The sequence below is a fragment of the Melanerpes formicivorus genome, unplaced genomic scaffold (genome assembly GCF_026170545.1).
Source record: "Melanerpes formicivorus ecotype bairdi unplaced genomic scaffold, bMelFor1.0.p_v2 SCAF_46, whole genome shotgun sequence".
In the NCBI taxonomy this organism is placed as follows: Eukaryota; Metazoa; Chordata; class Aves; order Piciformes; family Picidae; genus Melanerpes; species Melanerpes formicivorus.
In genome coordinates, this window is record NW_027142398.1 from 4,451,549 (window position 1) to 4,476,502 (window position 24,954).

The 24,954-nt window shown below is 63.1% G+C and overlaps 3 protein-coding genes across 7 annotated transcripts in view; 2 read left to right on the forward strand and 1 right to left on the reverse strand.

The window, feature by feature from the left end:
* The window catches only part of CCND3 (cyclin D3), a 49,442-nt gene extending 36,118 nt beyond the window's left edge, over positions 1 to 13,324 (forward strand). For 2 of the 3 annotated variants that reach the window (XM_068159753.1, XM_068159752.1), the window contains exons 2-5: positions 1,400 to 1,615; positions 7,595 to 7,754; positions 8,628 to 8,770; positions 12,548 to 13,324. In XM_068159753.1, the coding sequence (XP_068015854.1) occupies positions 1,400 to 1,615; positions 7,595 to 7,754; positions 8,628 to 8,770; positions 12,548 to 12,706 (678 nt within the window). In that variant the 3' untranslated portion in view covers positions 12,707 to 13,324. Of the gene's footprint in view, positions 1 to 60; positions 255 to 1,399; positions 1,616 to 7,594; positions 7,755 to 8,627; positions 8,771 to 12,547 lie in introns of those variants that run through there. The other variant, XM_068159754.1, reaches the window with a different exon arrangement.
* A 3,185-nt stretch (positions 13,325 to 16,509) lies between these two features.
* On the reverse strand, positions 16,510 to 20,114 carry BYSL (bystin like). Its single transcript, XM_068159756.1, has 7 exons — positions 19,711 to 20,114; positions 19,456 to 19,627; positions 19,226 to 19,364; positions 18,788 to 18,921; positions 18,509 to 18,669; positions 17,946 to 18,048; positions 16,510 to 17,320 (listed from the first exon to the last, which is right to left on the reverse strand). The coding sequence occupies exons 1-7, from the start codon at positions 19,985 to 19,987 to the stop codon at positions 16,972 to 16,974; spliced, it is 1,335 nt and encodes a 444-aa protein (XP_068015857.1). The 5' UTR covers positions 19,988 to 20,114; the 3' UTR covers positions 16,510 to 16,971.
* Positions 20,115 to 20,141: 27 nt separating this feature from the next.
* Positions 20,142 to 23,203, forward strand: MED20 (mediator complex subunit 20). Of its 3 annotated transcripts, XM_068159757.1 has the most exons (5): positions 20,142 to 20,190; positions 20,297 to 20,451; positions 20,820 to 20,873; positions 21,021 to 21,274; positions 22,567 to 23,203. In XM_068159757.1, the coding sequence occupies exons 1-5, from the start codon at positions 20,177 to 20,179 to the stop codon at positions 22,780 to 22,782; spliced, it is 693 nt and encodes a 230-aa protein (XP_068015858.1). In that variant the 5' UTR covers positions 20,142 to 20,176; the 3' UTR covers positions 22,783 to 23,203. The 3 variants fall into 3 exon arrangements, with proteins under 3 accessions (XP_068015858.1, XP_068015859.1, XP_068015860.1); XM_068159758.1 differs by lacking the exon at positions 20,820 to 20,873; XM_068159759.1 differs by lacking the exon at positions 20,142 to 20,190 and having other exon boundaries at positions 20,214 to 20,451; positions 20,768 to 20,873.
* Positions 23,204 to 24,954: the final 1,751 nt, after the last annotated feature.

Genomic DNA, 24,954 nt, shown 5'->3' on the forward strand with positions numbered 1-24,954 from the left:
GGGAGCTGGGCTGCACACGACCGGCTGCGGGGCGCTGAAAATGCTGCGGGAAGGGGGAAAGCAGCAGCGCTGCCCTTTGCTTCCCTAAACGAAGCGCGAATGCAGCTCTCTGGGGGGTGCAGCTCGGGGGGGGCAACCTCCTGGGCCTCTTAGGAGCGTTGAGGCTGAGTGGAGAACGGAGAGAGAGAGATTCTGCAGAGGGCAAACTGCTGCGCCCCAGCCTGGGCTGCCGCTGCAGGAAGCTGCATCTGGCGGTAAGGTGAAGAAACGAGCTGCTCTCTATCGCGGCTTTGCTTTGGTTCCCTTGCTCTTATTCCCCTGGTTCTGCAATTCCCTGGCTGAGGCTGGGCGCTTAGGTGAACGGAGCCCTGGAGGCTGCTGCTGCTGCTGCGAAGCCCTGAAGCCGCCCCAGCGGCGGATGACACTCGGCGGTTGTCACCACCCTGCGTGGCGGAGCCCCGGGCGCCGCAGCAGGCTGGGCAAGGGGGGAGGTGGTTGCCGCTGGCAGGAGCGCGGTGCCGCTTTGCTGCTGCAGGAGGAGCAGCCTCAGATGTTGTTATGGTTGCAGCGAAAGAAGGAAGTTAAACAGGAGAGGTGTTGCGATCCTGCTGGAGAGATAAGAGCAGGGCGCTGACATTCAGAGCTGCTGGATTCTGCTGGTGGCTGTGGTAGAAGTGTGGCTGAGGGAGGAGGAGGAGGACTTTAGGACTCAACCTCTGCTTTGGGCACTGCCATTGATTCTTTTTTGTGCTTCTGGACCGCTTAAGGTGGAACTGCCGGCCGCGGGTCCTGCCCCGTTGGGTCTCCAGCTGGGGGTGGGCAGGAGCTGCTCCTTCCCTCCAGCAGCCCTCAGTGCCCCCCGGGGCGGAGTGGCAGCGCTGCCGCCCGGGAGGGGACACCGAGCAAGGAGACGATCGAGGCAGTTTCGCTCTTAACTTCTCTGTGCCTCCAAGGAGCACACAAATGAGTTCTGCAGGGAGATGAGGGCTGAAGTTACTGCTCCAAGTGGTTGCTGCTGTAGTCCCCCTGAGGTCAGAGCCCTAATGCCTGCAGCCAGTTTAGTCCTTAGCACCAAGAGCTCTGCAGATAAGTGTGGAACACAACCATGGAGTCACAGCATGGGTTGGGGTTGGAAGGCACCTTAAGGATCACCCAGTTCCAACCCCCTGCCGTGGGCAGGGACACCTCCCACTGCAGCAGCTCGCTCAAAGCCTCCTCCAGCCTGGCTTTGAGCACTTCCAGCTTTGGAGGCTCCACAACTGCTCTGGGCAAGCTGAGCAGCGGCTGTGGGGCTGCAGTGTGGGCAGGAGCTGGGGGGAGCTCCTCTGCTGATTATAACTTCCCTTTTTTTCTGAAGTTTTAAAGTTTTCCTCCTCTCTCTGTGTCTGGGCTCTGCCAGGTGTGTGAGGAGCAGAAGTGTGAGGAAGAGGTCTTCCCCCTGGCCATGAACTATGTGGATCGCTACCTGTCGACGGTGCCCGTGAGGAAGAACCACCTGCAGCTGCTGGGGGCAGTCTGCATGCTGCTGGCTTCCAAGCTGAGGGAGGCCATGCCCCTGACCGTGGAGAAGCTCTGCATTTACACAGACAACTCCATCACGCCTCAGCAGCTCCTAGTAACCAGCCCTCTACCTCCCCCCAGCTCTCTTATCTCCTGCATGCTGCTGCTTGGCCCCACACCTGCCTCCCTGCCTCCTCCTCTGCTCTTGCTTCCATTGCTTCACCTTCCTCTGCCTTGCCCCAGCCAAGTTTCTCTCCTTGTCAGTCAGTGGAGACCTTTCCACCCTGGGCAGCCTGCTGTGGGAAGCAGCTTTGTCACCTCCAGGTTACAGAGGAAGTTCCTTGGGCCCCAAGCTGTCACTGCCAGCCTGGGGCTGCCACACCGAGCTGGCTCCTGGGTGCTGCTTTGCTCTCCAGTGGCAGCTCTGGAGAGCAAAAGCTTCTCTCTGCAAGCCCAGGTGGGGGCTGCCACGGGGCCCCCATGGCTCTGACCTGCCCCAGCTGTGGCATGGGAGATGCATTCCCACTCCAGCTGGGAAAGGGAAGCTTTATGTGGAGAGTGATGGAGTCATTTGGGTTGGGAAAAGACCTTCAGGCTCACCCAGCCCAAGCATTCTCTGACTCTGCCAAGGCTGGGGCTGAGTCGTGGCTCTCAGCACCACATCTCTGTGGCTTTCAAACACCCCAGGGGATTCCACCACCTGCCTGGGCAGCCTGGGCCAGTCTCTGAGATCCCTTTCAGGGAAGAAGTTTCTTCCAGTGTGCAACCTAAGCCTCTCCTGCTGTAGCTTGAGGCCATTTCCTCCTGTCCTGTCACTTGGTAGCAGGGAGAGGAGACCAACCCCCAGCTGGCTCCGGCCTCCCTTCAGGGAGTGGCAGAGAGTGAGGAGATCTCTCCTCAGGCTCCTTACCCAGCACAGTGGGTGGGAGCCCTTCTGCCCTGGGCTGCAGCTGGCTGGGTTGTGCCCTTGAGGCTGGTGGTGCTGCCAGGGTCAGGGAAGTGAGCAGGACCTGGTTGCTGGTGAGGTCCTGCCCCACACCCTCCAGCTACAGCAGGGCTGCTTTGCTTCTGCACTCAGGCAGGAGCTGTGCAGGCTCTGAAAGGCAAAACATTTCCAGCCTGGTGAGCAGCTCAGAGCTGAAATCCAAACCTCTGGAGCTCAGCTTCCCCGGGGGGGGCAGGAGAGTGGAGAACCCCTTTTGCTTTGGGGGCCCTTTGGTGCCTGCAGAGCTGAGCCCTGGGGAGGAAATGGCCACCTCACTTCGAGTAACAAACATCCCTGGAGACAGTCTGCAGAGAGAGCCTCTCAGGGTTAGTCATCAGCTGGCTAAAAGCCTCCTTTTCTGGTGGGGTTTTTGGGGGGGAGTGGGGGAGGTGATCTGAGTGTGGTTTGTCCCCTGGGTGGGGAGGCAGTGAGCCCACAGCACTTTCAGGTGTGAGTGGAAAGGCACTGCTGGGCACCTCTGGTATGCCCCTGGCTTGTCCAAGTGCCCCTGGAGGCTGGGGGGGGAAATCCCCTCCCCTCCTTCCCCCTCCCCTGTAGTGCCCTGTGGGTGGTTGTTGGCCCTGGAGAGCACTGCAGGGACCATCAGTGTGGATGGAGGTGGTGAGGGCTGGGAGTGCCCAGGTGAGACCAATGCTCCTGGCTGGGATGTGGCTGTGCTGCAGCACCCACAGCACCCTGGGCTGCTCTGAGGGCACAGCTGAGTGGGGGCCATGGAGCTTTCAGTGCTGAGCTCCAGGCTCAGTGTGCAGCTGGGATGGACAAGAATGGCTTCATCTGGGGGGGGTGGTGGGGGGTGGGGAGTCCTTTGGGAAGGGTCAGAAATGGCTTTTCTTGTCTTGGCAGCTAGGATCCTTTTTGCCTTTCCCAGGGGCATGGCCAGCAGCAGTCAGCAGCCCAGGGCTTTATCCCTGAGGAGCAGAAGGGCTGAGCAGAGGCATCCCAGAGCAGCCACAGCCCTGAAGGAGAGATGCTGAGGTGTCAGGGGGAGCTCTGCAGCTCAAGGTTCTGGTGGTCCTCTTCCCCTGCCCACCACAGGGCTTGGGGTCTGGTCAGTGTTTAACCCAGTGTGGAGCAGACCCTGCTGCAGTCTCCCCACAGCTTCCCACTGTAGAGAGGGCCTGGAGGTGAAGCCTGAGGCGAGGTGAAGGCTCTGGGACCTGCCAAGAGTTAATGCCCTGATTACAAAAGCAGAGCAAGCTGCTGCTTCCCTCTCTGTGCTAATCGTGGCAGGGCTGCTCCTCTTTCACAACCCTGCCATGGAGGAGGCTGGGGAGGGGCAGGGGAGGGAGGGAGGGAGGGAGGGAGAGCTTCTTCCCCCAGGTTTGGACACTGCTGCATCCTGGCCTCTGCTCGTGGATCAGAGCCATCCCAGCTCCCTGCCTGGCCTCCTGGAGGAAGCTGCTTTGCTCTCCCAGGGGCTTTGCTTCCTCCTCTTGCTGGGATGCTTGGCACCAGCTCAGTGGCCTCAGAAGGGACAAGTTGGAAGCAAAATCTTGCTGAGGTTATTCTAGGGAGAAGGAAATGATGCAAGGAGAGCCTTGGCCATGTGGAGGAAGTTGGATTTCCGTCCAGGGCCTGCTCTGCCCTACCTTGCTGCTGCTCTCCTTGGGGTTCTGTGCTGAAGCAAAGCTCCTCTGGCCTGGGCCAGCAGCTGCTGGGAGGCTGGGGGAAAGCAGCTGCAGGTCACCTTCCCCTGCCTGCTGTGGCCCTGCTGATGCTGCTTGACTGAAGGCTTTGAGCTGAGTCTCTTCTGCAGGCTGCCAGCCACTGCCTGGCAAAGACCAGAAGCAGCATCCAGCCACCAGGTAGGGGAGGGAGGGGGCAGCGGTGCCAGCAGGCCATGAGGAGTGGAAGCAAGAGGAGGAGGTCAGAGCTGAGCTGAGGGCTGCTGGGGGAGGAGGGAGAGTGAGGTCCTAGGTGGGGGTTGAGGGGGTTGGCCTGGATGACCTTGGGAGGTCCCTTCCAACCTGGACCATCCTATGGTCTGTGGTAGAGCTTTGACCTTCCAGGAGGCTTGCTGGTGTTGTGCTGCCCTCAGGCCTGCCTGCTGCACAGGGGAGGGGAGATGTGGCTGCTCCTGCCCCTGAGGCTGCACCTCCACCCTCAACAGCCAGCCCTGAGCTGTGCTGGGGGATGGGACCAAACGTTTGCCCCAGGTTTCCTCTCTGCTGCTGTGGCTGCTCATTTCTGTAGCTGTGCCTCAGCTGCTGCCTCAGGTGGGTGGCCAACAGCAGCAGCAGCTCTTCCCAGCCCTCCTTTTGAGTCAGCTCACAGCACAGCAGAGAGCAGCCAGCTCCTGCCTCCCTGGTGGCTCCTGGGGGCTGTGGCAGTGCAGGCTGAAACCTTAGCGACCGGAGTGGCAGAGCTGAGCACAGCAGCCAGGGCTGCTGCAGAGGGGAGCTGGGCTCCCTGCAGCCTCCCCCCAGGGGGTTGCACAGGCTCCCTGTAGGCACAGGGGGTGTGGGTGTCGCTGAGGGCAGGGCTTGCTGGGCAGAGCCACTGCCCCTGGGTGGGAAGGAGAGGAGCTGGGGTGGCTGACACAGCCCAGGCTGAGGCTGCAGAGCTCCCCCTTGGGTAGGGACATCTCTGCTGGTGACTCAGGGCTGGCCTGGTGAGAGGGCAGAGGGGCAGCAGCCAGGGGCCTGGGGCTCTGCACCTGCACTGAGGTCACCCTCAGAGCACTGCTCCCTGCCTGCTTTGTCTTTCTTGTGAGCTGCAGCCAGGAGCTGAAGGCTGTGAGCCTGCCCTGCTCAGCTGCTTTGCACTTCCCAGCTCCAGAGGGGCTGCTGCAGTCTGGGGGAGCTCTGCCCTGGGGCACCTTGCAGGAGGGGTCCCCAGTGCTCCCTGAGGGCTGGGCTGGGCAGAGCTGGCAGCTCACAGCCCTGCCATGAGCAGGGGAGAGACAAAGGAACATTTTCCACTTTCTTCCTCCCTTTCATTAGGCAGCCAGGGGCTGATTGGAGGAGGAAGAGGATGTTTGCTGCTGCTGTCCCAGACCTGCTCTCTCCTGCAGCCTTTTGTTCTGCTCCTTCCACAGATAAAGTGATTCAGAGATTCTGAAGTCCCCAGGGCTGGTGAGGAGCAGCAGGGTGGTTTGGCAGGAGAGAGGCTTCCCTCAGCTAAATCCTGTGAGCTGGTGACAGCCCTTGGCACCTCCAGCTGGCATCTGAGTGCTGGCTGGGTCCTGGGACCAGGCCTCCTGCAACCAGGAGGGGGTTAGGGAGGTGCCAAAGCCAGGCACTGGCTGGCAAAGAGCTGCTCTTGTGCACTGCCAGTGGAGAGGCTCTGCTCCTGGGGCAGTCCTGCAGTGGCAGGAGCCAGCCCAGCCCAGGGGAGCTGCTCTGCACCCTGGCTCCCTGCCTCAGAGTGTGCCCCAGTGGGAGATGCTCTCTGCCTCACCACTGTGCATCTCAGCTGGCTCCCAGTGGCTACCTTGCAGCCCTGGGAGGAAAGGCAAGGAGCAGGAGCTGGGCTGGGGCTGGGCTGGTGCCCACTCTGTGCTCAGGGTGTCCTCACAGCTGCAGTCAGCCCTTTGGGGTTGGCTCTGTGGGCAGCCACCTCCAGGTCCTCTCTGGACCTCCTGCCTGGGGCTGCAGCAGGGTTGTGCTCCCAGCTGGGTGGAGAGGTCAGGCTGGAGCTGCCTTGGCCTCTCACCCTCGGGGCAGTGCCTGCTGAAGGCATCAGCATGCTCCTGGGTCCTTCCCAGGAAGCCAGGCTGGCACTGCCAGCCCCCTGCCCTTGGTGGGTGCCAGCAGGCTGGCACAGCACCCAGAGCTGCAGCTCCAGTGGCTGCAGGGTACCCAGGGGCCAGCACTGCCTGGCTTTCACTCTGCCCTGCCCTGGTCTCTCCCCTCTGTGCCAAGCATCCCTGGGGAGCTGTGCTGTGATCCCCAGGCTCTGGAGCTCATTGCTGGGTCCCTTCCTGCTGTTATCCTGGGGCTTTGGCTTGGCAGCCCAGAAGGCCTGGCAGGCTGGCATCCATATGGGAGGGCAGGGAGTGTGCTGCAGGGAGCTCTGCTCTGGGCTTGGAAAAGGGCAGGCTGTGAAGTGGCCTCCTGGGGGGGTTGGAGCAGGTTGGGCAATGCTCTCCATTTAAGCAACTCCAAACTGGTGATGTTGTGTAAGGGGGAAGGGGGAGGGGGGGTTCCAGGGGGGAAAATGCAGAGAGAGAGCAAAGGAAGAGCTGAACAAGTCTCACTTCTTCAAATCCATCTGCTGGGGCAGCCCTCTGGCACCTCTGTGGGCAGCACTGACCCTGTAGTCCTACCCTGCTTGGCAGAGAGCAGATCCTCTGCTGGGCAGGACTGGGTCCTGAAGTGCAGATGCCTGAGGCAGGTCCCAGGTGAGCCTGAGGCAGGTCCCAGGTGAGCCTGAGGCAGGTCCCAGGTGAGCCTGAGGCAGGTCCCAGGTGAGCCTGAGGCAGGTCCCAGGTGAGCCTGAGGCAGGTCCCAGGTGAGCCTGAGGCAGGTCCCAGGTGAGCCTGAGGCAGGTCCCAGGTCAGCCTGGTCCTTCCAGACCTGCAGCCTCAGCTCTTGCAGAGTCTCCTTTCCTGTCACCTCCTGCTCGTGGGGAGGAAGGCCTTGGGGAGGTCTCTGGCTCTCCTGCAGCCTGCTGCCAGTCCCAGCCTTGCTGCTGCTGCTGACTGAGCCTGGGAGAAACTGGGGGCTGGAGCTGGGCTTTGGGGGGAGCAGGACCAGCAGAGGGGCTCAGGAAGCTGAGAGTGCTGCCTGTGGTGTTCCTGCTGGGCTGGGCAGGGAGGGCCCTGGGAAGCCTCTGCTCTCACCTCTCCTGAGACTGCTGTTGGTAGCATGGCCATGGCCAGGCAGGACACCCAGCCACCCATCCCAGTGAGGCCAGGGGGTGTGTGGCCAAGCCAGGCAGAGCTGAGCACTGGGGGCAGAGCAGGAGCCACATGCAGGCTGCCCAGGATCTGCTGAGGCTCTAACCCTGGAGCTCTCCATGCTTAGACCTTGTGGATTCCACTGCTCTCCTGGCCCTGCCCCAGCCCTTACTTGCCCTTGAACCTGGGCAGTGTTTCTGCCTGGCCCTGTTGAATAACTTGCTGCCTGTCTGTCTGTCTGTCTGCAGGCTTGGGAGGTCCTGGTGCTGGAGAAGCTAAAGTGGGACCTGGTGTCAGTGATAGCAAATGATTTCTTGGCTCACATCCTCCATCACCTCCCCCTGCCCAAGGACAAGATGGAGCTGGTGAAGAAGCATGCCCAGACCTTCATCGCCCTGTGTGCCACAGGTGGGTGCCAGCTGCCTGGGCAGAGCCCCTGGGCTGCAGCCAGGCTTGCTGGCTCAGCTGGGGCTGCTCACCAGCACCCTGCCTCTCTGGGGGGCTCAGGGCCTGCCTCCATTCCAGCTGAAGCATTTTGCTGCTCACTGATGTGGCTTCTGTCCCTGACAAAGAGGGAGGATGGTCCTGGGGGCTTTCAGCAACCCTCCTGAGGGCTGTTGGTGAGGCAGGCCCAGAGGAGCAGCTGCATCCTAGAACCTTCTCCTTGTCCTGGTGGGAGGAGAAGACCTTTCAGGTCATCCACTCCAAGCATTCTCACTCTGCTGGGGCTGGAGCTACACCCTGGCCCTCAGCACCACATCTCTGTGTGGCTAAACCCCTCCAGGGCTGGGGACTCCACCAGCTCCCTGGGCAGCCTGGGACAGTCTCTGAGAACCCTTTCAGGGAAGAACTTTCTTCCATAGTCCAACCTAAACCTCCCCTGGTGGAGCTTGAGGTCATTTCCTCTCCTTCCATCACCTGGTTCTAGGGAGCAGAGCCCAACCCCCCCTGGCTCCAGGCTCCTCTCGGGGAGCTGCAGAGAGCAGTGAGGTCTCCCTCAGCCTCCTCTGCTCCAGGCTGAGCTCCCTCAGCTGCTCCTCCCCAGCCCTGCTCTGCATTCCCTGCCCTTCCCTGGCCCTGCTCCAGCCCCTCAGTGTCCTGCCTGGCGTGAGGGCTGCTGGAGCTCCTCTGCTGCTCAGCCTCTTCCCCGCAGCTTCCCTCCCAGCCGCAGAGCCCTCTCTGCCCACCCCTCCCCTTCTCCAGGGGGAGGCTCAGCCTGGAGAGCTTCCCATGCACCTCCTTGCTAACAGCTTCCTCCCTGTGTCCCTGCCCTGCCTGCAGACTACACCTTTGCCCTGTACCCCCCCTCCATGATCGCCACGGGCAGCATCGGGGCCGCGATCCACGGCCTGACGGCGCCGGCCGGCGGCTGCGGCGCGGAGGCCACCACCGAGCTGCTGGCCAGCATCACTGGCACCGAGGTGGTGAGTGCCCAGGGGGGGCCCAGCGTGCTGGGGCTGGGGAGGGGCCTCTGGGGATCAGCCACTCCAGCCCCACTGCCAGGGGAGCCCCTCCAGGCGGGTGAGGAAGTCTGCAGAGCAGGAGACTCCAAAGCCCCTCTGGGCAGCCTGCCCCAGGGCTCTGCCACCCTCACAGGACAGAAGTTCCTTCTCCTGCTCAGGTGGAACCTCCTGTGGTCCAGTTCATCCCAGGACCTCTTGTCCTGTCACTGGGGACCACTGAGAAGAGCCTGGCCCCAGCCTCCTGACCCCTGGATGTTTGTAAGCATTGGCCTCCTGCAGGCTGCCCACCCCCAGCTCTCTCAGCCTGTGCCCATGAGAGCTGTGCCAGTGCCCTCAGCAGCTCAGTGCCCCTGTGCTGGGCTCTCTCCAGCAGTTCTTTGTCCTCCTTGAGCTGGGCAGCCCAGAACTGGCCTCCAGGTGAGCAGAGCAGAGTCTGCTGTGGAAACTCTTCCAGCTGCTGGCTCCTCTCAACGGGAGAGGAGAGAGAACGGTGCCAGCCGTGGCTTGAGGGGTGTCTGGAGGTGAGGGAACATCTCCAGAGGCAGCAGCTCTGGCCAGGCCCACGGCCACAGCCGGCTCAGGGCCCCCCAGTGCTGCCTGTGCGCAGGGGCTGAGCTCGGGAGCCTCGGAACGGCAGCACAAAGGGCAGCGTCTGTCGCCTGCCTGCCTGGGCAGGTGCTGGCAGGATCAGGTTGTCAGGGTGGGATGGGGCAGAGGGAGAAGCTGGGCTCAGCATCTGCTAATCTCCACTGGTGTCTGGTTGCAGGTGGCCAGGCTCAGGTGGGAAGGGGCCAGGGGGCACAGAGCATCGGGGGGACGCTGGCACAGCGGCTTGGCTGGGGGCAGCAGGACGGTGGGGGGCATCTTGCTGCTCTTGGAGCAGGGAGCAGGGACCCTCTGGGGCTCTGTCTCCAGGTGGCTCTGGCTGCAGGGAGGTCAGCAGGAGGCTCTCCCCTGCCAGGGGCTCCCTTTGATCCTTTCTTCTGCCCGGGGTTGGTTTCAGTCCCCTGACAGCAGCGCTGGGAGTTGGCAGCAGGGGGGAGGCTGTGGCCAGGCTTTGTCCTGGCAGGCAGGGCTGGGGCAGGAGGCTGTCCTGATCTGTTTGTCTGGCTTCAGTTGGGGTTTTTTTGTCTGCTGGAGCCTTGTTGTGAAAGAGAGAATCAGTGCAGCCAGCTGCTCCCAAGCTGCTGCTGCCCTGAATGGGGCAGGGGCTGAAACCTGCTCTGGCTGGGGGCTGGAGGCACCAGGTGGGAAGCAGGGAGGGCACCACGGAGGGAGGGGAGCAGAAATGGAGCCCAGCACAGCTCTGCTGCCTGCCTCCCAGTCTGCTGCTCACCCTCCCCAGCCCACAGAGGACAACTCTCCTGCCCCACAGCCTGCCCAGGTGTGAGGTGCTGCACAAACTGCCCCTGCCCAGGCAGGACCATGGCAGCTCCTGGGGCAGAGGGAAGCCCTGGAGATGTGTCCAGTGTTGGGGGGCTCCTGGGAGAGCACCCAGCCTCAGCTCCCCAAGTGGATGCTTCTCCCTGAACCTGGCTCTGCAGTGTCCCCAGGCTGTGACTCAGTTTCCCCTTTGGCTCTGCAGTCCCATTCCCACAGCTGGGCAGTGCCAGCAGTGCAGGGAGTCCATGGGGGCAGAAGGGGACAACGGTGCAAGGCAGTACCAGCCCCATGGCTGGCAGGAGCTCTGCCATCCTGCTGGAGCTGGCTTGTTGCTGGCACTTCAGGTGCAGCTTGAAGCCCCTCTGGACCAATCTAAAACCCTGATGGAGCAGAGCCAGACTCACTGTGGCTGAGCAGGAGCCCCACACCAGAGCTGCCCTGCAGAGCAGGGGGCACACAGGCTGGGGCAAGCCAAGCTGCCTCCTGGGCAGTCCCTGCAGCCCCCCAGGGCTTCAGCAGGCAGTGGCAGGGGCAGGCTGTGTGTGGCCAGGCTGGCATTCAGCAGGCATGCAGAGCCTGGCTGTGGGGAGCTGGGGTGGAGGCCCTGCAGCGAGCTGGCCCTGAGCTGCTGCGGGCGGCTGGAGGCTGCGGCTGGAGGCTGCGGTGCCAGGAAGCTGGGGAGGGGGCGGTGGGTGTTGCTCTTTGGGCTCCCCACATCCTCTGACAGTTTCTAAGAACTGGTGGTGGATTCCTGGTAAGAGATTCTGGGCTGTGACAACAGCAGCAGCTCCTGCCCCTGCCTGGGAGCTGAGCTGCAGGGCTGTGCCCCTGGCTCGGGCAGGAGCAGGGCCGGGAGGGGGTAGGGCAGGGCTCAGCTGCTCTGGCAGGGCTCAGCTGCTCTGCAGAGATGGGGCAGCACCCCAGGCTCCAGGAGAGCTGGGAGGCAGGGCCTGGGGGAGGCAGGTGGGGGCTGTGTGGTCCCCATGTGCTGCTGCAGGCTGGCCATTGCTCAGGGGTCTGGAAGGGGCTGGGGGTGAAGGCTGACAGCAGCCTGTGCAGAGCTGCTCTGCTCTGCTGCTTGCTGGCAGCAGGTGGCTGCCCTGCTGTGGAATCACAACCTGCATCCAGGCACCATGGGAAGCTCTGATGGGCACAGCATCGAGTGGGGAGTGGGGGCAAAGTCAGCCAGAGTGTGGGGCTGCTCCTGAGGAGGGCTCTGGAGCAGGGACCTGCTGGAGGTGCTGCTGAGGAGGGCTCTGGAGCAGGCACCTGCTGGAGGTGCTGCTGAGGAGGGCTCTGGAGCAGGGACCTGCTGGAGGTGCTGCTGAGGAGGGCTCTGGAGCAGGGCCCTGCTGGGGCTGCTCCTGAGGAGGGCTCTGGAGCAGGGACCTGCTGGAGGTGCTGCTGAGGAGGGCTCTGGAGCAGGCACCTGCTGGAGGTGCTGCTGAGGAGGGCTCTGGAGCAGGGCCCTGCTGGAGGTGCTGCTGAGGAGGGCTCTGGAGCAGGGCCCTGCTGGGGGTGCTGCTGAGGAGGGCTCTGGAGCAGGGCCCTGCTGGAGGTGCTGCTGAGGAGGGCTCTGGAGCAGGGCCCTGCTGGAGGTGCTGCTGAGGAGGGCTCTGGAGCAGGGACCTGCTGGGGGTGCTGAGGAGGGCTCTGGAGCAGGGCCCTGCTGGGGCTGCTGCTGAGGAGGGCTCTGGAGCAGGGACCTGCTGGGGGTGCTGCTGAGGAGGGCTCTGGAGCAGGCACCTGCTGGAGGTGCTGCTGAGGAGGGCTCTGGAGCAGGCACCTGCTGGAGGTGCTGCTGAGGAGGGCTCTGGAGCAGGGCCCTGCTGGAGGTGCTGCTGAGGAGGGCTCTGGAGCAGGGCCCTGCTGGAGGTGCTGCTGAGGAGGGCTCTGGAGCAGGGACCTGCTGGGGGTGCTGAGGAGGGCTGCTGAGCAGGGACCTGCTGGAGGTGCTGCTGAGGAGGGCTCTGGAGCAGGGACCTGCTGGAGGTGCTGCTGAGGAGGGCTCTGGAGCAGGGCTCTGCTGGGGCTGCTGCTGAGGGGGGCTCTGGAGCAGGGCCCTGCTGGGGGTGCTGCTGAGGAGGGCTCTGGAGCAGGGCCCTGCTGGGGGTGCTGCTGAGGAGGGCTCTGGAGCAGGGCCCTGCTGGAGGTGCTGCTGAGGAGGGCTCTGGAGCAGGGCCCTGCTGGAGGTGCTGCTGAGGAGGGCTCTGGAGCAGGGCCCTGCTGGGGCTGCTGCTGGTTCTGTGCATTGTTTGTGTGGGGCTGCTCCCGGGGCCGGGGATGCAGCCCAGCAGCTGCTCAGTGCTGTCTGTGAGCAGCAGGGAGCTGAGGCCTCCTCTCCCTCTGCTGCAGGACTGCCTGAAGGCTTGTCAGGAGCAGATCGAGGCAGCCTTGGCCGAGAGCCTGAAGCAGGCATCCCACAGCCCGCAGGAGTTCGGCACCAAGCCTGCTGCTCACCCGGGCAGCCAGCCCACCTGCACGCCCACAGACGTCACTGATGTCAACCTGTGACCAGCCTCCCCCGCAGCCCCCGGCCCCACAGCAGCAGGACCTCGCCCTGGACGCCCAGAGGTCGCTGCCCTTGCCCCTGCCTGCCCCCAGCAGCCCCCTCCAGCCCCCTCCAGCCGAGGGCTGCCTGCGCGGGGCAGCAGCGGGGCTGGGGGAGCTGGGTGCTGCCCAGCAGCTCCTGCAGGGGGCTGGGGTGCAGTGACCCTGCTGAGGGTGCCAGGGCTCCAGCGTGGCTGGGGAGGGGGAGCAGGCCCCGGGCTGGAGGCTCAGCTGTTTCCCAGTTGCTGTTCCTGGTGGCCAGGGCTGGCTGCTGGCTGCTGCCTCCCCGGGGCGCTCACCGTGGCCACTTCCAGCCCCACGGGGGCCATCAGTCATGAGCTGTGAGCCTCCCCCCTGCCCTGTGGGACCAAAACCCTGCTGCCCACCCCCCCCCCTCCCTGGGCTGGGCTGCTCTGGGCCTGCATGGCTCAGGAGAGAAAGGAGCAGGTGCTTGGGGGGGGCTCAGTCCCCATTGCTTCGTGCTGGCTTTTGCTGGGGCTCCTGGGGGGGTGGCCTGGCTGCTTGGGGCTGGGGGGCACAGGTGCCCTGGGCTTGGGGGCACAGGTGCCCTGGGCTTGGAGCTGGGGGGTACAGGTGCCTTGGGCTTGGGGGGCACAGGTGCCTTGGGCTAGGGGGGTACAGGTACCCTGGGCTTGGGGCTGGGGGGCACAGGTGCCTTGGGCTTGGGGGGCACAGGTGCCCTGTGCTTGGAGCTGGGGGGCACAGGTGCCTTGGGCTTGGAGCTGGGGGGCACAGGTGCCTTGGGCTTGGGGGGCACAGGTGCCTTGTTTCTTGTTGCTGTTAGGTTTGGGATTTGGGGGGGTTTGGGCTTGCTTTGGAGGGGAACCTGATCCCCATCTGCCTGGGGAGCAGAGCCCCCCCCTGGGGAGCAGCCTCCCAGGCAGGGGCTGGCTGCAATCCCCTCTGCTTTCTGCTGCCCTACTGAGGCTGCTTAATTTATTGTTAACTGCTGGGAACGGGGAGGGAGGAAGGCTGCAGCCCCTGGCTGTCTGGGGCCTGGATGCTGCCTCCTCTGCTCCCCAAAGAGTGCCTTCACCCTTCTGCCCCTCCCCTGGCTCCCTGGGCGGGGGGAGGCTCTGCCTGGGGGGGGCTGGTTGGGTTTTTAGGTAGCTTAGCCATCAGAGTAGGTTTTCAGGACTCCATTGGATCGTGCTGCTATGGCCTGGAAGCTTCCCCCCCCCCAGGCAGGGGGCTCTGCTGGTGCCCTGGAGGGGGGCTGGGTTGCATCCAGCTCCAGGTGGAGCTGAGCTGTGTCCATAGAGGGTGGGGGCGAATCTGCTGCGTACTTGAGAGGTGGTGATTGCATCCTTGGTGTTTGGTGTTGTATGGCTGCTGTTGAGCCTGTCTGTTCAGTTTTTATACATGAGAACAAAAAGTGTTGAAGACAAAAACCATGCTGCTGCTGCTGCTGGGAGAGAGGAATCCAGGCAAGAGTGGAGCTGGATGAGCCAGGAGGACCCTGGAGAGGGCTGGGAGGGGGCAGGTTGGGGCTGCTTGGTGAGCCCTGGGCCGGTGGAGCTGTGGCTCCTGCCCTCCCCTTGTGGTGGGGGGGGAGGGAGGAGAGGGAAGTGTGGAAAAGGAGAGAGAAATCTGCCCCTGCTGGGTGCCCTCAGCACCAAACTCATTCAGCAGGGGGGGAAAAGATGGGGCTGCTGCTCCCCCACCAGCCTGGGCTGCCAAGAAGCAGCCATCTGCCACTGGGCTCCTGCTAGCAGGAGGGCTGGGGGCACACAGGCCCTGGCTGCACAGGGGGGAGGAGGAGAGCCTTGGTTGGTTCATTTTGCCCTTTTTTAAGAGATATATATATATATATGAAAAGAAGTTTTAATTTAAGAGTCAAGTGGTTTGGTGTTCAGCTGCAAGAGCCCTGCTGCTGGGAGAGGCAGAGAGAGCTGTCTGGGGTTGCAATAAAGGATTCTGAACCATTCCAAACATCTCCAGGCTCTGATTCCCTGCAGGATCTGCTCTGTGCTGTGCCTTGGGCAGAGCTCCTGCCTGTGGGCTGCCCCTGCCCAGCCCAGCTCCTGCCTCTGGGCTCCCCTTGCCCAGCCCAGCTCCTGCCTCTGGGCTGCCCTCCCCCAGCCCAGCTCCTGCCTCTGGGCTCCCCTTGCCCAGCCCAGCTCCTGCCTCTGGGCTGCCCTCCCCCAGCCCAGCTCCTGCCTCTGGGCTGCCCTCCCCCAGCCCAGCTCCTGCCTCTGGGCTGCCCTCCCCCAGCCCAGCTCCTGCCTCTGGGCTGCCCTCCCCCAGCCCAGCTCCTGCCTCTGGGCTGCCCTCCCCCAGCCCAGCTCCTGCCTCTGGGCTGCCCTCCCCCAGCCCAGCTCCTGCCTCTGGGCTGCCCTTGCCCAGCCCAGCTCCTGCCTCTGGGCTGCCCCTGCCCAGCCCAGCTCCTGCCTCTGGGCTGCCCCTGCCCAGCTCCTGCCTCTGGGCTGCCCCTGCCCAGCCCAGCTCCTGCCTCTGGGCTCCCCTTGCCCAGCCCAGCTCCTGCCTCTGGGCTGCCCCTGCCCAGCTCCTGCCTCTGGGCTGCCCCTGCCCAGCCCAGCTCCTGCCTCTGGGCTCCCCTTGCCCAGCCCAGCTCCTGAGCCTCTGCCCCATCCACTGGGGCTGCAAGAGCAGGGTGAAAGGGGGAGCCCTGGCCTGGGGCACCCCCTCAGGCTGGTTCTTGGGGCTGCCTGAGCAAGAGGAAGCAGGGAGGGGGCAGGCAGGACACCACCAGCCAGCTCCAACCTTGTAGAGATGCTGCTGTGGCTGAAGGGCATCTTGGGCTTCCCAAGGGCAGGTGGATGAAGGTGGAGCCCAGCAGCTTCCTGCAGGGCAGAGCTGCCCAGTGCCTGCCTGCAGAGGGGCTGCCAGGGAGCAGCTTCAGGCCACCAGCAGCAGCTCAGGTGGTGGTGCAGGGTGGCAAGAGCGTGCTGCAGGAGCTGTGCCAGCCTGGGCTATCTGCTGCTCTCATCAGCTTCTGGCTCTTTGAAAGGAAGGAGATACAAATCAGGAAGCCAGGGAGCAGCCCCGTGGTGTGCAGGCAGCTGGGCTCTGCAGGAGGCTTCTGCTCCTGCTGCTGCCACAGGAGAAGGTGCCAGCTCCAGGAGGTGCCAGCTCCAGAGCAGCAGAGGCAGGAGCTGGCCCTTCTCAGCACCACCTGCTGCCAGAGGAGGCTGCTGGAGCTCCTCCCTGGGGGCTGCACAGCGACTCTGCTGCTACAAACCTCCCAGCACCACCAGCAGCAGGTCCCCAGGGTAAGCACAGTGCCTGTGGCAGAGGGGGAAGCCCCCACTGGGTTTCCCATGGAGGTGCCAGGCCTGCAGGCTGGCAGGAGCAGGCCAGGCTGTGGCCTTGAGGGGCAGCTGAGGCCAGTGGCCCAGATACAGCCAGGGGGCAGCTGGGGAAATGAGTGGTCCAGCAGTGTCCCTAGGGAGGGGGTGGCTGGCTGCCATGCTGGGGATGGGGAGAGCACTGCTGGGCACAGAGATGCCCCAAGGAGCCCCTGGGCAACAGCAGCAGGAGCTGCTCTGTCCCCTGCCAAGAGCTGTCTGGCGCTCTGGGAACAGCCCCAGCCCTCTGCCCCCAGCCAAGCTCCCTTTGCCCAGCTGCAGAGGTAGGGCTCAGAGGTCCCTTCTCCCTTGGCCGTCTGGGGACAGCGGCGGCAGCAGACTGCAGCTCTGCCAGGGGCTGGCGGCTCCGCTCTGCCCCCTGCTGGGCACAGGCCGAGGCGAGGAGGGGACAGGGCAGGACCGACGTGACTGCAGAGCGACAGCGGCAGGGCAGAGCCACCCCGGACCCAGGGAGGTGGCTCAGCTTTTATTTTCCACCACAGGAAGAGGCCAAAGCCTCCTGCCCCAGGTGCCAGGGGGCACAAGGGCTGTCCTGGCCCCAGGATCCCAGGGGGCACAAGGGCTGTCCTGGCCCAGGTGCCAGGGGGACAAGGGCTGTCCTGACCCCAGGATCCCAGGGGGCACAAGGGCTGTCCTGGGGCAGGTTGCCAGGAGGCACAAGGGCTGTCCTGGCCCAGGTTGCCAGGGGGGACAAGGGCTGTCCTGGCCCCAGGTTGCCAGGGGGCACAAGGGCTGTCCTGGCCCAGGACAAGCAGCACAGGGAGCAGGCTCCAGCTCTGTGGTGTGGGAGCAGCAGGAGCCCAGGCTGCAGGCTCCCAGCCCAGTCCCCAGGGCTCAGCTCCTCCGGCAGCAGCCCAGGGGCGGGCAGGCCGCAGGCGCTCAGCGCAGCGCCGCCGGCTCCGGCCCCTCCAGGTCTCGCGTCTTGGAGCCCAGCAGCTCCCTGCGGATCTGGGGGGAGATCTGGGGGTGGCTGTGGAACTTGAGCAGCTCCAGCAGCGCCTCCTTCTGCTCCGAGGAGAGGTCCTCCTTGTAGCGCTGGGCCAGGGCCAGGAGGCTCTGGTGCCAGAGCACGGGCAGCCGGCGGGGGTCGGCGCGGAAGGCCAGGAAGTGGAAGGCGACGGCGTCGAGCACGCGGAAGGGCAGGGCGTAGCTCTTCTCCAGCAGCAGCCGCAGGAAGATGCTGTTGGCGCCGCTGTACTGCATCTCCGCCAGCTTCAGCAGGGCGGCGCTGCAGGGAGCGGCCCGGTCAGCAGGCAGAGCCCACCAGGCCCCCGGCCTCGGACCTGGGGGCGGAAGGGACCCCCCGGTGTCTGCTCCACCCTCCCCCCCCGCGGCCTGGGACAGCTCTCAGCTACACTCAGCTGCTCAAGGCCTCGTCCAGCCTGGCCTTGAACACCCTCCCTGGGCAGCCTGTTCCAGTCCCACCCCCCTCAGGCTGAAGAACTTCCTCAGCTCCACTCTAACCCTGCTCTGCCTCAGCTCCAAACCCTTCCCCCTTGGCCTGCCTCTGCACACCCTCATGGGAAGTCCCTCTGCAGCCCTCCTGCAGGATCCCTCCAGGTAACTGGCAGGCAGCTCTGAGGTCCCCCTGCAGCCTTCTCCTCTGCAGGCTGCACAGCCCCAGCTCCCTCAGCCTGTGCTCACAGCAGAGCTGCTCCAGCCCTGGGAGCATCTTTGTGGCCTCCTCTGGACTACAATTTCAACCCCGAGCCTCCCACCTCTACCCCAGAGGGAGCTAAAGTGAGCTCACTGCCACGTCCAAGATGTCAGAGAGGCCAAGGGCCAGCCTGAGGTGCAGCACTGGTGTCCCCAGAGGAGCAGCTCTGCCCCCAGCAGCCTCCCAGCCCTGGTACCTGGAGTGCAGGACGGGGATGGAGCACTTGGTGAGGATGCTGCCGATGATGATGGCCTCCCGCAGCGTGCAGGTCCCCGACTCGCACAGGGGGATGAGGATCCCTGCAGAGGAAGAGTCAGACCCCACCTGTCTAACCCACAGCAGGAAGCCCCCTGGGATGAAACCCCCTGGGATGAAGCCCCTCCTCCCATCTCAGGACACATCTGACCCCAGGAACCAGCAGCTCCTCCTGCAGCTGCTGTTACAGGGGCTGCAGCATCCCCCTGCCGTGAGCCTCAAACTCCCTCAGGCTGCCAGACAAGACCAAGGTCAGCCCCAGGATGGCTCACACCCAGCACCAGCCTCCAGAACCCCAACACCTGCCAGCTCCACTGGCAGCACCCAGAGCACATCATCCTTCCTCCCTGAACACTTCAAGCAGGCTCCTGGAGGGAGGTTCTGATGCCACCTTCTCCGCCAAGGGGAACCTTCTGCATCTCTCCTCCTCCCCACAGAGCCCCCAGGGCCCCAGGGGACAGGGTCCTGTCAGAGCACAACAGGCACCCTGCTGAGCTTCCCCACCTTTGAACCAGGCTGCTGGCTTGAACAGAGCCTTCTTCAAGGCCATGTAGAGGTGGAAGTTGAGGCGCTTGTACTCGGCGATGTCGTCCCGGACCCGCGGCAGCAGCACCAGGTTGTAGAACCTCTGAGCCATCCTCTCCTTCAGGTTGGAGGAAAATATCCTGAAGCACAGAAGCGGAGAGAGGAGGCCAGGGTGGTGGTTTGGAAGTCCTGGTTCCAGTTATGGAAAGCAAAAACAGCTTTAAAACCCCAGGCCAGCAGCTCCCAGCCTGCTCCCACCTGGTGGCTTGGTACATGGCAGCTGCTGTCCAGGCCTCTGGCTCGGTGATGTAGAGGATCTGCTCCCAGTTGGACAAGGCAGGGATAATTTTAAATGCCTTGGGGAGTTTCCCACTCCTGTACTTGGACAGCACCTTAAATGACACAGAGAGAGGCCAGGCTGTGACACAGGGGCCGAGGGCAGGGCTGCAGGGCTTGTAACATCACCAGGAAAAGAGCTGTGCCCTCCTCCAGCATCTCTGGTAAGAAAGGAGCATCCCAGCTCCCCCTGAGCACGGTGCTCAGGAGATTGCCCCTCTCCAGGTCCTCCAGGCCCTGGTACTACACAGAGCACAGGTGCCACACAGAAGTGCCTGCACAGTGAGGATGAGGACAGCCTCTCTGGGAGGGCACAGGGGCAGAGGGGGCAGCTGTGGGGCTCAGAAGCTTTGGGCTTACCTCCTTGACCCCCTTGTAGACGTCCAGGACACGGGGGTCAAGCTGGGGCATGGGGCAGCCTGATAGCTCCGACAGCGCTGTCTCCACCTCCGTCTGCTTCTCGGTGATCTTCTCCATGATGATGTCTGCCAGCGTGCGCCTGGGGCCGGCGCGGGGGGCACAGAGGTTAGGCGCCGCGCTGGGCGGCAGCAGCCGCAGCCCCGGGCCCCTCTCTCCCGCCGCCTCCTCACCTCAGCGGAGGGTTCTTGTTCATGAACATCTCGATGGCCTTCTCGTCCTCGGGGTCCACCGCCACCTCCCCGCCATAGTCCCCGCTCCGCCCCGCCACCAGCGCTGCCTTCTCCAGCGAGGGCCACTCCTCATCGTCCTCCGAGTCCGAGCCGGGGCCGCGCACCGCCGGGCCTGCGGGGGAGCGGCGCGGGTTGAGTCCGGAGCCTCGCACCCGGGACAGCCCGGGGGCGGCCGGGGAAGAACCGGGGGCTCACCCAGCGCCGTGCTGCGCTGCTTAGCCGCGGCAGGCACGCCGGGGCCGTGCTCGGCCTCCAGCTCCTCCTGCTGCCGCCGCGCCTGCTCCAGGATGCGCCGGGACAGCCGCGCGTCCACATAACCCTCGCCGCCGTCCTCCTCCTCGCCGGCCTGCCTGCCGCGCCGCTTCTCCCGCACCGCGGCCCGCGGGGCCCCTTCCCGCAGGATCTGCTCGGCCAGCGGCAGCATGGGGCCGGGATCGGGGCCGGAGCCCCGCGGCCGCCGGGCCTTGGGCATCGCGGCGGGGGCTGAGCGTCAGCGCCGGCCTAGGGAGAGGGAGAAGGACCAGGGCCGGGCCCGGGGCTGCCGCGCTGGGGGCTGCGCTCCGCCACCGGCAGCGTGCGCGCCTTGGCTCCGCCCCTTCCGGCGCACGTCGCGGGCCCTGCCCCGCCCCTTCCGGCGTCACGCTGCTGGCGGCGCTGCAGCATGGGGGTCACCTGGTACGGGCGGAGGGAGGGATGGGGGCTTGGGCAGGGCCTCCCCGCCGCGGGGGGCCGGGGGGAGCCGCCGGCCCGCCCCTGACTCTCCCCCGTTCCCCGGTGGCAGCGTGTCGCAGGTGCCGGTGGCGGAGGGGAAGAGCGTGCAGCAGACGGTGGAGCTCCTGACGCGGAAGCTGGAGCTGCTGGGGGCCGAGAAGCAGGGAACGTTCTGCGTGGACTGTGAGACCTACCACACCGCCGCCTCCACCATCAGCAGCCAAGGTCAGCGCCGGGACGGGCGGGGCGGGGCGGGGGCGGCTCTCCGCCGGCCGGGTCGCTCTCCTCCTGCTGCCGCTCTCAGCTCCTCAGCCAGGCTCCGGCTGGGCAGCCCCGGCTACGGTAACAGTGCGGCCTCCCGTGGAACGAGTGGCTGCTGTGGGTGAGGCCACGGCTGCAGCCGGAGCCGGGAGGACCGAGGCTCTTCCCGCGGGGCATAGCTGCTTTATTTGGGTTCGTTTGTTACGGTGGGGAAGGAGCAGGCATCTCGCTGCCTTCCCCACCACCAGAGGTGCCAGCTGCGGTTCCTGTCTCTCCTTAGGGAGGGGGAGTATCCCTGTACCTGGTGCTGAGGGCTGTGAAACTTCTTGCAGGCTCAGGGGAGACCTTCTCGCTCTCTACAAATCCTTTCAAGAGGCTGGAGCCAGGTGGGGGTTGGTCTCCTCTGGAGGAACAAGGGGCAGAACAGGACAAAAAGGCCTCATGGTGCTGGGGGGGGTTAGGCTGGACGTTAGGAGCAATCTGGAATGATTGCTGGGTGCTGTGCAGCTGAAGCAGCACTGCTCTCCTTCCAGGGCAGACAGGCAAGCTGATGTACGTGATGCACAACTCCGAGTACCCCCTCAGCTGCTTCGCTCTCTTTGAGAGCGGCCCCTGCCTCGTGGCAGATGCCAACTTTGACATCCTGATGGTGAAGCTGAAAGGCTTCTTCCAGAACGCCAAGGCCAACAAGATAGAGAGCCGGGGCACCCGCTACCAGTACTGCGACTTCCTGGTGAAGGTGGGCACGGTCACCATGGGGCCCAGCGCCCGGGGCATCTCTGTGGAGGTGAGGAGCACCCTGGAAGGCTGTGAGGCACGCCTGCAGGCAGGGAAATCCCCCCCTGGAGGAGCAATCCCACGTCCTCTCTGTGTCTGTCTGGCTTGTTGCTGGTGCTGTGCCCTAGGTGCGGGGCTGCATGCAGCAGGCAGGGCGCTCGTCGTCGGGGCGAGGCTGAGCCCTGGCAGGTGGTGTGGGGCTCAGCTGCAGCTCCAGGAAAGCCTGTGAAAACCCCAAAGAGATGCCACTGAACTAAAAAGCTGCTTCAGGTCCTGCTGCCCAGCATGGGGAGCACGCTTCAGGGTAATAAGCACACGGAGGGGGGCAAACCAACCTCCTCGGCTGCTGATTTGGGCCCTGCTTGCTTCCCCCACCTGGAGCAGACACAGCCCCGGGAGAGCAGGGTGCTCTTGCCCCGGGAGAGCAGGGTCCTCTTGCCCCAGGAGAGCTGGGTCCTCTTGCCCCAGGTCCTGCTCCTGAGGTGTAGAAATGGTCTTCTCCTCAGCAGAAGGCTATTGGCACGTGCCAGTCCTGCTCCATGGCGTGCTGAGCTGGACTGCTGTGCTGGGGGGGGCTCAAAGCCTGCAGCAGACCTCTCTGTGCTCTCTGCTCGGTGCTGTGACTGCTGCTGAGGCTCAGAGCAGCAGCTGGCAGCCTCTGAGGGATGTTTCACAGGGCAGAGGCTAGGCTGAGGCAAACTCTAAAGGAAGATCCTTCAGCAGGAGGGTATGGGAGGATCTAGGAGGGCATTTGAGGACATGGTTGAGTGTGAGTCAAAGGTTCACAAGCTGTGGACAAGCCTCAGCAGGGCTCTAAAGCCTCTTAGGAAAAGGCAAGGAGCTGGGCTGTGCCAGAGTGGGGAGGGCAGAGCAGGGCAGGTCAGGCTGCAGACATCTAGATGTATTGGTGCCTGTCTTCGAGACAGCTGAGAATTAGATGATTAAAGGTCTTTAAAAATCAGAGCTGATGCTTTTCCTAAGCACAGCAATCCCCTTAGCTGGCAGGAGTTAATCAGGCAGGTGTTCCCAGCCAGCAGGGGGGAGGATTGAGGAGTGGCTCAGTTCTTCTCTGCAGTAAACACAGATGTTGTGGTGTCAGCGCTGCTGCCGAGCTGGGCTTCAAGGCCAGGCTGGATGAGGCCTTGAGCAACCCCAGTCTAGTGGAGAGAGAGGTGTCCCTGCCCGTGGTGAGGAGGTTGGAGGAGATGATCTCCCTCCAACCTGAGCCACTCTGGGATGCAGGGAGAGGAGAGCACATCGGCTGCGTGGGCATCGCTCCAGGGCTGTGCTTTCTGTTGCCAGGTGGAGTACTGCCCCTGCGTGATAGCCAACGACTGCTGGAACCTGCTGATGGAGTTCATGCAGAGCTTCATGGGCAGCCACACTCCTGGCATCCCTTCTGTGTTCAGCACCAAGCATGACAGCATCTACAGCCCAGCAGACACCATGGTGCAGTACATGGAGCTGTTCAACAAGATCCGCAAGCAGCAGCAGGTTCCTGTGGCGGGGATCAGGTGAAAGGCCTCCCTGGAGCTCGGTTTGCAGCCTCCTTCCTGCCTGCCCCTCTGCATCAGGAGTCCCTCCAACATGTGGCACTGGAGGCAGCCCAGGTCTGGGGCTTGGGGGTTGTTCTTTTGGTCTTCTCAATCTTCTTCCCCTGTTCCAGAGGCAAAGTCCTGAATGTTTGGCAGCTTTCTTCCTGTGGTGGGTTTGAGTCTGGGCCCAGGCCCTTGGTGCTGTTGGTTCTTTGTGCAGTGCTTCATCTGCAGGAGGGAAAAGGAGACATCCCAGCCCAGGCTGTGCAGAAGGGCAGGATTTCCTGGACTGCAAGGAGCTGTGTGAGAGGTTTCCATCTCTGTGTGAAAGTGTCCTGGCCCTGCTTTTTCCACCCAAATAAAAAGCTGTGTCCTTGGTGAGCAGCTGGGAGTCTTTCCCCGCACCAAGAGTGCTGCAGGTTTGTGTTTGTGTCTTTGCAGCTCCTGAGCTTTGCTGCTGTGTGGAGACAGAGAATCAGCAGAGCTTTATCTTTGCTTTGGTTCAAGAGCTTTATGCCCCTGAAGCAAACTGCTCTCCCCGGGGCAGAAGCTCCAGGAGTTCTTGCAGTCCTGCTCTTGGGGATGTTCTTAGCTTGCCTTCAGCTTTCCTCTCTGATGGGAGTGTGAAAATCTTCTGCCTCTTGGATGCTGCTGCTGAAACCTGGTGATAAATCAGTAAATGAGCCTGGCAGGGGCCCTCTTGTGCAGAGAAAGCAAACACCAACTGCTTTGGCTCAGTGCTTGGGAGGCAGGTGGTAAATATCCCACCCCTGCACACCAGCTCTCATCTGAGAGACCCTGGTGTCTTCAGCAGCTGGAAGGGAGCAAGGAAAGACTTGGGGGATAAGAGTCAAAAGCAGGAGATTTAACCATCTGATATCACTTGGATATTTCTTCTTTTTTTCCCCTTTTTAGGGGTGATTTATTCTTACAGCAGGAGAAGCAGGGGAATGAGATCCCCCTTGAGCCAGCTGTCCCCTTGGTGTTGTACTTGTTCAGTATCTGCCTGGCTTGTAGCTGCCATTTTTAACTCTTTCTCCTCCTCCTTGGTCTCAGAATCCAGACCTCCCCCACCCTGATTCAGTCACAGCCTTTGCACTCTCCTTCCCCTGTGGCTCCTGTGTAGAGCAGGGTCCCAGCTCTGCAGCCTGTGTCCCAGGCTTAAAGGATCCAGGTGGGGAAGGTCTGAGGCTGGGTTTAGGAAGGGAGCTTGGCAGGGAGGGAGGGGGGTGGGATCCTTGTGAAGCAGCAGCCTGCAGCCTGCCTGCAGCAGGTCTTGGTGGTTCCTCATCAATCTGGGGGTCTTGGAAGAGTCTGAAGAGCCAGAAAGCACAAATGGCTTTCTCCTGAGTAGCTTCCTTTCCCTCTGGAGCAGCAGGGGGGGGGCAAAGGAGCTGCTTTGTCACTTGATGTGCTGCCTGGTGGAGCAGCAGTGGTTTAGGAAGGACTTCTTTTGTGAGTACCATTTGTACCTGTAAAGCTAATTCACTGTTAGAGGACCCAGAGCCTCTTGGTGTGGGCATTTCATAAACCTAATCAGCACTGGGTGCAGAAAGAGCTGGTTAATGAGCCATGATAACTGGCATGATGCACCAGGAGAGTGGTAGAAATTGCAGTGTGCTGAGGACACTGAGTTTTTGCCACTCTGAGCTCCACTCCATGCCATGTGCACTGAAAACCCAGCGAGAATCCGACCTGCTGCCATCCCTGTGGCTGGGGGAAGCTTACAAAACCCAACTGCAGCCTTCACAGGGGTGGTTATTTCCAGCCTGTTGCCTATTTTAAGCCTCAAACAAACCCCAAAATACCTTTTAATGATCTGATTAGTCATGCTAATGCTTTATTAATTCCTGAGAGCTGCATTCTGTAAGCAGAGATGTCAAAACTCTGGTCACATGGCTTAACAGAAAATGCATGCTGGGATCCCTGGGGACTTCTGTGCTCTTCTTAATACACTGTGCTGTTCTTAGAGGAATAAAATGAGCCCCCTTGAGCTACGTTCTGCCTTCCATTACACCATGCCAGCCATTGACGTCAGGAGGTTTCCACATGTGTGAGGATGGGGTCAGGATTTAGCCCTTCATGGCTGAGCAGAAATGCTTGGTGCTGTGCAGGAGGGGATCAGCTGCCCCTCCTGAGGGGCTGCTCTTACTCT